The 13,141-nt window shown below is 39.0% G+C and overlaps 1 protein-coding gene across 32 annotated transcripts in view; it reads left to right on the top strand.

Annotated features, from left to right (window-relative positions):
- Positions 1–13,141, top strand: part of TCF7L2 (transcription factor 7 like 2) — a 278,489-nt gene that overhangs the window by 255,151 nt on the left and 10,197 nt on the right. For 7 of the 32 annotated variants that reach the window (XM_077455005.1, XM_077455001.1, XM_077455003.1 and 4 more), the window contains 4 exons: positions 1,874–1,993; positions 5,396–5,444; positions 5,980–6,030; positions 13,013–13,085. In XM_077455005.1, the coding sequence (XP_077311131.1) occupies positions 1,874–1,993; positions 5,396–5,444; positions 5,980–6,030; positions 13,013–13,085 (293 nt within the window). Of the gene's footprint in view, positions 1–1,873; positions 1,994–5,395; positions 5,445–5,979; positions 6,031–10,139; positions 13,087–13,141 lie in introns of those variants that run through there. The other 25 variants (XM_077455031.1, XM_077455026.1, XM_077455030.1 and 22 more) reach the window with 7 other exon arrangements.

The raw sequence follows: 13,141 nt of genomic DNA, 5'->3' as shown, positions 1-13,141 counted from the left end.
TATAAAACATTGTCACATAGCTATTTTTAGGGAAGAATGAAGAATAGGAGCACCACACCAAGAGGTTACAGACCAAAGGTTGTTTATTTCACATAAAATATAAACACAGGGCCTGTAGATATAGCCAACACATTTTGGGATCACAGTTTCTATTGTGTGTAGACTAGCAAATAAATGAACTTGGGTAAAAAAGATTACGATGTTAGAAAATCATTAGTATGCCTATCAGTTGTTGTAAGCAGCAAATGTAATGTACATTAAAGGCCACTTGTAGACCTCATTGGAAACCCATATGACAGGGTGACAACAAGGAAGCGTAATTAGGAAAGATAGGCAGAGCATTATCACCCGTCAAAAGGACCTTGCCAAAATAAGGACCTTGATGGTGGAATAATAAAAATAAAAGCTCCATATTTAACCACTTCCCCCAGGTAGACCTCATATGATGTAATATACTTTGAGTGGGGATATCTGAATGATGCCTGCCACTACAGGCATCATCCAGATATCTTTTATTTCATCAGGTGATTCCCTACAGGGTAAAAGCCATCTTAGCAGCTGTTTAGCCACTGATTGCTTTTACAGGCGGTGAAAGGGGACGTCCGCCCCCCCCCCCCCCTCTCGCCACAGTCCAGTGCTTCTTCGGTTTCTCCAGTGCGATCAGGGAGTCAGGAAGTGAATCCATCAGCGGCGGTTTACCATTGAGCTGGCAGTGAACCAGATGGTTGCTGGCCATCTCTATGACCCTCGGAGGCTGAAAGCGACATCATAACATTGCTTCCGGCTCCGGCAGATGTAAATACTGCCAATTTTCTTTTACTGGAAAGCCTAGGAACAATTTTTTTTTTTTCTCAGGCTTTTACAGCATAGAGGAGAGATGTGTGGACTTATAGACCCCAGATCTCTCCGTAAAGTGGACCTGTCATGCCGTATTTTTATTACAAGGGACATCTACATTCCTTGTAATAGGAATAAAAGTGTTAAAAAAAATAAAGGGAAAGTGTAAAAATAAAATAAACAATAAGATTTTTTTTTCAAAGCGCCCACATTTTTACGTATAGGAGAGAAATGCCAGAATTGATTGACTTGGGTGGCAAGTGGTAAAATATATTGAAAATTACTTTAAAAAAACATCTTAAATGAGATTTTAGAGACCTACCGTGAAGATGGTTGGGTCCTGGAATGTTTTCTCAGGCCTGTACAGAGATCTGCTTTTTACTGTACTCAAAAGGCTATTTTTTGTATTTGTTACTAATAGATCTTTTGATTTCACATCATTCCTTGACTGTGAAGTGTTGTACGGGTTAATTCTTAATAGCAGCAAACAAATACTCTTGCGCATAAGCATGATGTCTGGGTTATCTAATGTTCTATGCCCCCCAGGATAGGGGTATCCTAGCAATCACGAGAGGGAATAAAGAAAAGAGGGCGCACCAGCCTTGTGCATTATCCTTTAGTACATTTTTTTGTAAAAACAGATTAAAAACTACTCACAAACGTGAAAATATTTATTTTGTAAAAGCATCCAAATAGTGGCAATCTAGGTATGACAGTCTCCAGATGGTGAAGGAGAGAACTTCATAACCACTGCTGGCTGACCTGTTTCGAAGGGATACCTTCTTCCTCAGAGCCTCTGGAGACTGTCGTACCTAGATTGACTGCCACCATTTGGAGGCTTTTACAAAATGAATATATTTACATGTTTGAGTAGTTTTTAATATGTTTTTACAAATAAGTTTGCTAAAGGATTTTGCACAAGGCTGGTGCGCCATCTTTTCTTTATTCCCTCTCCATGGGTTAATTCTTGCTTTGAGCTATGATAAAAATACATTGGCGATGTTTAATCAGAACTCCATTCTTTCTTTCCGCGCAGTGGCACGCATTATCGAGGGAAGAACAGGCAAAATACTACGAGCTGGCAAGGAAGGAACGGCAGCTGCACATGCAGCTCTACCCAGGCTGGTCCGCACGGGATAACTATGTACGTGGCTATGTAGGTGATATTTTTCCCCCCTTGTAGAGTAACATGTCATGTTATTTTCCTTTGGAGCGAACAAAACACTACATGGTATGTATTGAGACACGGGCAGGCGAGCAATCATTCACCGCAGCCCCAAAATACTATCCTTTTAATTCTACCACAGTTCTCCAGTGATTTAGATTGCATTGTCAGTAAATGACCATGGGTCATTTGACAGTAGATTTTGAAAATTAAAAAAACAACAACCTGTTAACAAGATTTAAGACAATAAAAGTAATTATTACTTTGCTGAAACATCTCAGCGGCCTCCAGCTGCCATATGTGTCTTGTATATATATTTATGTTGGTGTGCGGTGTAAAGTAGAGTAATGGGAGCTTTTGCTAAAGGCAAATTATTCCACTTTACAACGTCTTGTGCCATTGTAATACAGCCTCATCTGTTCACTACAAAGGGGTTTCTGTATAAAAAATGTGAGGAGCGGAGGTTTTGCCCATGCCAGCCAATCAGATCTTTTACTCATATTACCAAGCAAAGTAAACAATGACTGGAATCCGATTGGATGTTCATAGGGCTTTCTTGTCCCTTCGCACAAGATTTTATACTTGACGTCTCAATGTTTTTGTTTCAATGAAAAGAAAGATGCATATCTTGTGGACTTTGGTCTTCCGGATACTCTCTTCTCCTACTGTTGGTTAGATAAGCCTTATGCAGTAAGCTCTTACCTCCAAGAGGTCAAACGTTAAAGGGTAAGCTGAACCAACACTGATATTTCAGTGTTTGGTAAAATATGGAGCGTTAAACCTCATGACAGTCTCTCCTGTGTTTCGGGAGATCTCTGGAGTTGCTGCATTTGCAGATCCACTGTGTCCAGTGATGGGCTCCTAGCATCCCAGATGGGCGTTAATGTATTTATGCTGCAGAGATTGTAAAATAAGGAGCTGCAACACACGGGGGGGGGGGGGGGGGTTACAACTTCCAAAACCTTCATCTGGATAAGAACTGGATCAGCAAATATGGCAGGAAGATCTTGCTGTTGGAGTATCCAAGACACTTTTTTTGCATTTAACAAGCTTCAACTAGCTTTCTTGAACCATCCGTCGGTCTCAAATGCGGAATATAGATTGTAATAAATGCTCCTGCTCTAGTAAGCTAAGTTATTAGCAGGCATCAGCAGTCTTCAGCAGCTGTATTGAAATTCAGCTGGGTAAAGATTCTGTAAGTCTAGCCACAAATTGATAAAAAAATTTTTACATAATTTTCTTATTTCGATTAAAATTTTTTGTTGAATTTGAGAATAACTTATGGCAACAAGCACTCATTTGCAGTTTTTTTCCAGTTTGCTAGAGTTGGAATCAATCCAAATTTTGTCTCCTATCAAAATATATACAGTATTCAGTCAAATAGGATTTAAAAAATAACTTATTGCGACCTGACCAAGGTTCCAGATCATTTGATTTAGAATATACAACTTCATATACTCCCTCCTCCAAGTAAACCTTAACAAATCTCCATCCAATGCAGTATTAAACTGACCAACTAAGGAAGTACCAAGGCGCCCTGGAAGACTGATCATTTTTATATTCACAGCAGCAAGAGTTGCCGTAGCCAGGTCTTCATTCCTCATAATTACTCATTCGGTATTATCGTGCATCATTGCCAGCACACAAGCCCTGATGAAGGGGAATCTGTGAGTCCCCCAAACAGGTTGGCTTTTTAACTTGACATTGTTTTTTAATAATAAAAGCCATAGTAAACTGAATTGATTGGTGTAATTCTCATTCTTCCAATACCCTGTAAATGTTATTGAGGAATCCATGAGATTCCTTTGTTGACAAAGAGCTGTCTCCAAACTTCATGAATTGTATGCACTCCTTTTCCTTGTTCAGTCAAAGAGTCCAGTGATCCTACAATACATATCTACTATAGCCACATCATTGAAGACATCTTCTTTTGTATTTGAACTAGCAAAAACAAAACTCTCATGGATGAAAAACGAAAAATTGGCTGCCATATTGAATGACAGAATGGAAGCTTTCAAGGGCGCCTAAGATCCCTGGATACTATATCTTTCAGGAATATGGGGAAAGAATAGGCCCTGTGGGGAAAAAACCCCTTTCCCCAATCCCTTACCAATTCAGCTCTATGCCACTCCTTTACCAATCTCCACTTTTATTTCTACTTTTTTTGTAATAAACCCAACCTTTCTGTATTCTTATCTTTGTATAATCTATGTGGCATCCTCTATTTCTAAGGCACTCCCATTTCTGGCCAACTACAAACTAACCTTCAGTGACTATTTGTCAGAAAATATTGAAAAACCAAACTGTTCCCCAGTTCAAGGAGGCAATAATGACCCCCACCCATCAGAGGCACACTTAATTGCATACAGTGGATCTCCAAACTGTTGGATGTTTTTTGCGCAGGTGAAGCCTGAACCTTTACTCTTCTAAGGAGTAGAGGGAAGGATTAGGGTGTGGTGCAAAAGCCAATATTGTCAGTAGCTCAGTATTCTGATGGGTCTTGGGGCTTAGAACAGCTTGTTCAATGATTATCAAAGAACATATTTACCCATGCACGACTTATATCTTAGAGGCACCCATTCCATAGTAATTCAGAGCCTAATAGAGAATTGAAGATCTGGAAGAATGTGTTCATTTTTGGATATTTTTGGACATTTTATAGCTTAAATTGTTGAAATGTTCTTGCAATACATTGTGTGAACTAAAGAGAGCCTGTCATTATACAACACATAATGACGCAAGCCATCACTGCACTACAAGGTGTCCTTACATAATTTCAGTTAGTCTGCCCCCGAAGCACCTCCAAAGCGATCTCTCCCAGCTCTCCCTGCCCTTGCCTCCAATGTACCCCACATGGTAGTGTGCACAATTAAGGACCCCATGCAGAGACACATGCATCACTTTGTGGTATGTTGGTGTGTGGGGGGCATTTAGTGTATAAGGCCATTTTTCACTGAATGATGGCATTTATCACTAGATATGTCTGTGGTGTGTTGTACAATGATAGGTTGCCTGTAATGGATAATACAACCCAAAACTGGTATTTGAGTACTACATGGCTGCTGGAGAGTTCATTCACATCTTTTGATCTCTCTTGGGGATTCAGGTTGGGAGGGCCAGGCAAATCACTGTTGTGGGAGGGGTAGATTCACAAACGATGGCATAGAAATCTTACCATTATGGGAGGGGTTGTGACACAAACTGCTGCAAGGAAATCCCACCATTGTGGGAATGGGTGAAACACAAAGTTCAAGAGAAGCCAGTAGGTCAACTCCAGTGTCAGTTTTGGGTGACATTGGCTCTTCTTCCTTTGTACAATTTTTTTTGTTTGCTTCCTTAATAGATCTGTTATGTTACTAAATGCCATTTTCTTTTTGTTTGATTGCTGTATAGGGCAAAAAGAAGAAGAGGAAAAGAGAAAAACAGGCAGGCGAAAGTAACGGTAAGTACCCCCCCAAAGTAGTGCCCCCCCCATTGTTTTTACCAGAAGACCCACTAAACACTGCTGCGGGGGGATGAAGCAGGTGGATGGGGTCACCAGTTTGACTCTGATACCCCCTGAACCAGTGATTACTGGACCCCTACTTATAAACCCCTTAATGGAATAAAATTAGAGGTTTATATATATATATATATATATATATATATAATATGCATGCTATACTAGATAATTTATGTATTTTCTATATTGAATATATAACTGTAAAGTACAAACAACCAGCCATTAGTTTAATGATGACTTACCTGTGTGGTGTTTACTATGTGTGTGCGCATGAGTGTGTGCGCGGGTGTGCAAGGTTTGATCCCGGGGTCTTTGCTGCATGCTTATTGGGTAATTCCCTGTCTGCCCCAACCCTTTCCCTCTCCCCTGTGTGTAATTCAGGCATTAAGGAGGTTTGAAAATACTGCATAGACAATTTGAATTATTTCTATTTTGCCAATGTCCAGATTTTGTATAATTTGTTCTTTTTTTACAGAACACAACGAATGTTACCTAAATCCTTGCCTTTCACTTCCTCCGATTGCAGGTGCTAAGCCATTTTTTTTTTGGATTTATTCCTATAGTTTTTCCTGTATTATAATTTTTTTTTTGTTTATTTTTCCCTGAAAATGCATTTTATTGCCATTATAATTTTATTAACATAAACCACTTCTTGCGCGAGAGGATGGGAAAATAAAGATTCACGTTTTTTTGCTGTCCTAGGCTGCTCTGGCTTGAAGCGTTGCTGTGGTTGGGTGGGTTATGAGCATGGAATAGACTTAGACGGACTGTTGCTCTAATGCCATCGTGGAACCTCAGGCATGCTGGGAGTTTCAATTCCACATAGCTGTGCGAGGAACAGATCGCCCAAGCCTGCGGTAATCTTAAATGGGGGGGACAGGCTGAGCTAGTGTTAGAGCATGTTATTATTCCAAGGGTGCCCTCAATCAAGTAACTAAAATATTAACATGTCTGCAGCTTTGCTAATTACTAGACGCAAAATCCTCTATTGCATCCAATAAAGACTCTGCTGCAGAAGATTCATTGACAGAGCTTTGGAAGTTGTACGGAATAATATATTTTTGTCATTTTCTGTTTATTACATGGGCAGAGCTGCAGGAACCTTGTATTATGGAGGAATCTTTATTACTCATCATCTGATGGTCTTTTGGCGCCTTCACTCCTTTCCCAAACTTTGATAAGTTGACCATCACAAGCAGTAAGAGGCCCTCCACTATACAATCCTAAAGCTGAACTCCAGTCTTTCCTTCAGTTTTGCGCATTTATACAGGTTTCTCTCCTGTACTGAAATTGCTTACTCTGATTTCACTGCACACTGTGAGCTTCTCATGAACTGTATTAGAAGCTGCGGCAAGTCATATAGAGCCTCTTTTTCTAGCTGGTGGACATTGAGCATATCTAGCCTTTTCTTGCCCTAGTCCACCCCTTTTATTCATTGGATTTTGGTTCTTTCAATCATGGGGGTTCAGCATCTGTGGGTATTACCTAAGGTGGTCTGCATGCAAATACAGCCTGCCTAGGACCGGACACTCCTCCACACATTTGCCCATCAAGGCATTTTTATATTTGCATAGCTCCACCTAAGAACCAGCCCACTGCTTGCATCAGGACTAAGGACTGTTGAGAGGTGTACTGAGGCACTGTGCTGTGATGTGCTGTGATGTTTTCAGGAAGTTATGTACCGTACCCTACTGGTCCCTTCCACCAGCCATCATCTTCCTGAATTGCATAGAGAAGCACAGAAAATACAAAATATAATGATCATAGCTAGGATTATTTCAAAATGTCAATGTTGATAAAGGAGTTTGTAGGAAACACTTTTGATCACAGGGGTTCAACAAAGCACTGCACTCTGTTAGATTAAATCTCAGCTTTGAATGAATGCATATGCATATGAAAACCTTTAACCTTTTTTTTTATAAAGGTCTGATAAGCTAGGTTCACTATGCTGGTTTCTCAGTGGTTGTATTTTTGCGGGCACCATAGCCCTTTTCCAGAACAGCAGTCGTAGGGAAACCGCATAGTGCTATGCAGTTTCCAGTGTGTGGGGTGCCATAAACAACTAATGGCATCTCTGCGTCTCTGCTAACAGGAATATGGTTTTGATGGAGAATGCAAAATCCAGTGCAGCTCTGCATAGAGACCAGTCAGCTTCCATTTTTTTTTTTGTCAAAGCTTAATTGAACAAGCTAAAGTTATAAGCTGATTGGCATAGCTGCACTAGATTTTGCACTTTCCAGGTTTAGAAAAGTAACCCCATAGTGTGCATCTAGCCTTAGGGAAAGATTAGCAGAAACATAGAAAACATACCTGAATCCCTCCTGCAGCCCTCGTATGAAATGGAAGCCTTCATATTTATCTTCTTGAAAAGTGTACATCTGAAAAAACCTTTTCAAATACTTTTCAGATGAGATTTGAAACACCGGTTACTTACACTGATACACCATTGCTCTAGCTAAACTGGCTGTCAAGATACAATCCTGCCTTGAATCATACTTACAAACTCTCTGTGTTTCCTTGTGAAGCCTCATACACTAAGATGGCCAGTTGTTCGCCATCTGAGAAAGCCAGCACAAAAATAGCCCTCTCTAGAACAGTAAATTGAAAACAATTGGAGAACAGAAGAGAAATTGGAGAACTAAAGTGTAATTAGTGCCAATAGCTAACATGACATTTCTGCAATGTTTATGAACCAACCTCTATAGCGACCATATTCACTCAGGATGCCATCTTGCTAATTAGTCTTGGAGTAAACTGTGTACCATTCAGTTTTTATGGGAAGAAGTGCCTGGTGTAACCCTCTTTTTTTCCACATCATAACATTGGTCCTCACTTTTACAGTCACATGAGTGCAGGTTATCACATCTTGGTCAGCTGTCTTCTCCTGTGAAAACATAATAGGTTGATGGGAAACTTACTCTAGAAAACTCTCTTTTCGTGCCTTTTAGTTTTCCAACATTACCCTCCTCCCTACTTCATGACCTTGGCTGGCCATTACATTCTATTTCTCGGTTGGTAAAAAAAGAACTCCTATTTTTGGGGTGTAAATCTCTGGATCTACAAGTCTTAAAAAAATAAATATGTGTGTTTTCTTCTTTTGTCAAGTTTATATGCTTCTAATTAGCTGGCACACCTGCTCTGTACCCTCTGTCATCCATTTCATTTTTGTAAAAGCCGCAAAAAGCCAACTCAGTTATGCAATACAATATTGGCAACCCATTACTATTTTTTCATTGTACATGTTCCTTTGTGTGTTTTTATTTTGTGTGTGTTTTTAACTGATACAATTTGGGGGATTCCTCTCTCTTTCCACCCCCCCCCCCCCCACACCCTTCAGCTCTAACAGTCGCCATCATTCCGTATATTAATTTAATCATTGTTACCTGTAACCTTTAAATACGTTAAAGGCATATATCAGGTTCAGGAGGGCTGAATTTTCAATATGAAGTTAAGATCAAGAATATGGGGACATGACCACACACTAACAGGAGGAAACTTCAGAACCTATAAATTATTTTACCAAAACTCTTGATTGAGATAGACTTCCAGAGGAAGAGACTCAATCAAGAGTAAATGGATTAAAACATACTTGGGCCAGACATAGAGATATTCGGACCAGTATTTTTTATTAAATTGAGGCTGTCTCAATGGACTACTCTGTCTTTTGGAACGCTTTGTCTTCTGTGTTTTTATGTTTACTTTAGTTTTTAAAGCTACACATTTTTTAAGGACCCAAGACAGACATTTGTTTTCTTCAACGCACATATTTTTTCCTGTTCCTTGTTTTTGTCATTTGACAAATGTTACTTCTTGCTTGCTAAATACAAACATTTTATGGGAAAAAAACATTTTATATATTATTACCACCAATGATATATATATATATATATATATTTAAAAAAATGTGGGTAGACTCAGTGGACTGCTCTGTCTTTTGGACCTCTTGGTCATCTGTTTTTATTCTTTCTTTAGTTTTTAAAGCTACACATTTTTTAAGGACTAGACATGTTTTTTTTGCACACACACATATTTTTTTATTGTTCCTTGTTATTACCATTTGACAAATGTTACTTCTTGCTTGCTAAGTCCAACATTTTATGAAAAAAAAAATATATATATATATTTTCTATAACATTAGCACTAATGATCCTTATAGGCACCTGTGTCAAAAAAACATTGCAGAAAAATTCATATCACCCAGAGGTCTGGGGTCCTCATGCAAGGGGAACCTCTCTAGAATGTACAGATTGCAAAGATAAAGCCATTGCAAATGTGCTGTCTGATGTTCGAGAAAACATTTTGTACTTTGCTTTACCTGGAGGACTTGGGTAAAGCACGTCAACATTAGCAAAAATGCCTTTTTATGGTAAAATAAATTCAACAGGCATGTAATTTTAAATATGCATGCCTATATTTACACATATATTTCTGAATAATATCAGTTCCCTTGAGGGGATCAAATTACTTTTTGGAAGAAATCTGTACCTTCAAATTTTAAACAATATTTAATAATGACCCCCATCTTCCTTGATCTTTCCTTAGACCTTGTGGTCTTTTTAAGTGTATGCATAGCCATAAACCTTTTTTCTTTTTTTTTAAGCTGCATATTTTTTGCTCTTTGTGTCCCCGCTGCAGAGCTTTCCAAAGATGTAACAGGAAGTGAAAGGAAATCTCTAAGAATGGAATTCTCTTAGGCGATTTGCCACTGGAACAGGACTGCCAATGGAAGATTAACTTTCACCTTTTTGCTCTGGTGTAAAATGTTATATTTCCTATCACTTTCTGGACAATTTTAAGGGGGGAATCTCCCCAGAGGGGACACAAACAAAAATTGGCAGAAGTTTTAATTTTTTTCCACTCTATCCCAAATTGAAAATAAAAGGTTTGGACATACACTTTAAAGTGTTACTAAACCCAGGTGCCTTCATTCACTTTATCTGGTTTCTCACAGTACACAGAACATGGAAATGCAATTATTTTAGTAAATATAAAATGCTAAATACCTTTTCTCATCAGCAGTTAGAGCAGTCTTGTGACTTCTATTAGTGTCCAGCCAAGCACTGACTGCCCTATGAGACTGCAAGACCCCTGACTGTCTGTCTGGGCAGTGCTGATTGGCCCTGTGCTGATCACATGCACTCTTCTATGAAAAAAAAAACCTCTCTAGCATACAAAACTGAGCATGTGCAGAGTGACATAGACTCTGTGCTATCAGGAAATTATCAGGGGACAGTGGAAGGAGGGGAGGATCAGAGAAGACAGGCTTTTTGCACAATGCAGGGGATAACCTCTTAGGTTTCACAATGAGTATAACAAACATGCTTTACTGCATATACAGACTGATTTTACTGTTGTGGGTTTAGTAACACTTCAAGTTTAGTAACATCCCACAATGATGAAAATTATAAAAAAAAAATAGAATTTATCGAAGATGTGTGGATGTTATCTATTTTATTTTTTATTCTTGTGCGTTGACTTCTTAATTTATCGGTTTGTGATCCTCTAAGAGCACTTTGGAGTGTATACATCACTAGCTAGTTCATCTCTAACATAGCGTATGTGGTTTCTTGAATGATAACATCAGAGAGTGCTGGGAAAATGACCTTAGGCAGCAAGTTTTTAGTTTGTCGTTCTGTTTGCTAAATGCCATGATTGTTGATGTGGCAGACACGCTTTAAGCCAGAGCATTGCTGTTTGGAATAAGAAACGCATCCATATGCTGGTGGTGGGAGAGGCAGCACCTTCTGGTAGTCTCCCCCAGTGCCCTGTGGGTGAATACGGAACCCTGAAGCGGGGTCTATACTGATTGCTCTTTTTTTTTTTCCTGTCCTCTTCAAACATTCTGAAAGTTTCATACCTCAGCTTACAGCACGTTCTATAATGCATCCTAATTATTTGTCTGTATGTTACACAATAATGTGTTTCCTCACAACAGTCTGTTTTTCCGAGTTCTTATTACCAGACTTATTGGCGAGACACTAACTGTGCCAATGGGATATGCAGTATTTCTTTTTCTGCAAAATAAGAGAAAAAAAATTAAAATAAAAAAAGACTGTTAAAAAAAAATCATAAAAACCTCCTTAATCTATTTTTATTGCTTCCAGAAAGTGTTTTTTTTTTTCACTACAGCATGCTGTATATTCCGCTTTTGTTTGCTTTTCCCGATCATGCTAGCGTATCGCTTCAAAGGCATGCCTCATAGCGCTAACCCCTCCATCCCGCTGTCTGCTTGCTTCTCTGCTCCATCTCTCTCTCTTTTTTTCTTTACACAAGATGCAACTTACAAATAAACAGGAGCATTTGATAAAGCTGCACTGTCTCAAGGCTTTATATATACTAGAGAAACCCAATTGACTGTGCTGTGATTGGACAAATAAACACAGGAGACAAATTTGATAAGCCACATAGAAGTTGTAGAAAGAATCGTATGGTACACACAAATTAAACAAATCAAAAAATATTTATTAGGAACCAACCTATCATTAGGCTTCTATGGCAGTAGGAGACTACAATTAGGAGTCTACAATCTTTTAGCTTGCAGATGCTGTCTTGCAACTTTTACAGCATTACTGTAGGTTTTGTATATTCCTTCTGTGTTTTTTATTCATAAACTTTTTGGTTCAGGCAAATTTGATAGTTCTTTTGTTCTGGGATGGGACTTGGATTTTTTGTGATCTCAGTGTAGGCTTCTGTTTTATCCAGAGATCAGTTGTGTCTGATCCCAGGACAATTGCACTACTATGCTTCTTGTGGACCAAAACGCCCATAGCCATAGAGATTGAACTTAATGCAATTGACATGTCTGTCTTCAGTCATGACAACTGTCAATGTAACTTTAGCCAAAACAATCTAGAAACAAAGGTAATGCTGTCCCAAAAATGTTATTTCAGCTATAGGTAGGTTCTGGTAGGCCAAGTTACCCACTGTCTTCTTGTATCTTGTGAGGATCTACCTGGCTCTGCTACTGGACACCTTGGGGTTTTGTGTCTTCCTGCTCTTTGGGTTTTCCCACTCCTTCTGTTACATTTTCTATGATTAAATTAAATGCAAAATCCAGCAGGGAGAGTGGGAACCCTTTGGAATGGCCACATCGGGTGTGCAGACCCAGAAATTCAGTGTGGAGATCTCATTAATAGACTCCCCCAAAAAGATATAAGAAAGCATCTGAGAGGTTCAAGTCCTGGCATCTGCCAAGCACTGAAATACCAGTGTTGGGGGTGTCTAGCCTTTAATAACAGTTATGGAACAGAAAATAACATTTTCTAAACATGGAAGACCCCCTTTAGAGGGAGATACTGCAGCTTTAGTTGTTTCTGCAAATGAAGCATAAAATATGCCACAATCATTTACCTTTCCATGGACTTTGTTTAACTCTGTGATTTTTTTTTTAAATTAAAGTTCTACGCTTTTTGCAATTAGTAACCAGTTCATTGATTTCTTTTTATTTTATTTTTCTTTTATCTCTTCCTGTTCCCTTTTCTGCTGGCTTCTGTCTTGAACTCATTCAGACCTGAGCGCACCTAAGAAATGTCGAGCGCGCTTTGGCCTTGATCAGCAGAATAACTGGTGCGGTCCCTGCAGGTGTGTATGGTTATTCCCAATATAGCTATGGCTGGTTTCACCGTTTACTTTTATTT

This window comes from Lithobates pipiens, unplaced genomic scaffold, assembly GCF_037356315.1.
Source record: "Lithobates pipiens isolate NorthernLeopardFrog02 unplaced genomic scaffold, aLitPip1_a1.2 Scaffold_25, whole genome shotgun sequence".
Taxonomy (NCBI): domain Eukaryota; kingdom Metazoa; phylum Chordata; class Amphibia; order Anura; family Ranidae; genus Lithobates; species Lithobates pipiens.
This window is presented reverse-complemented; position numbering and strand designations above follow the sequence as displayed.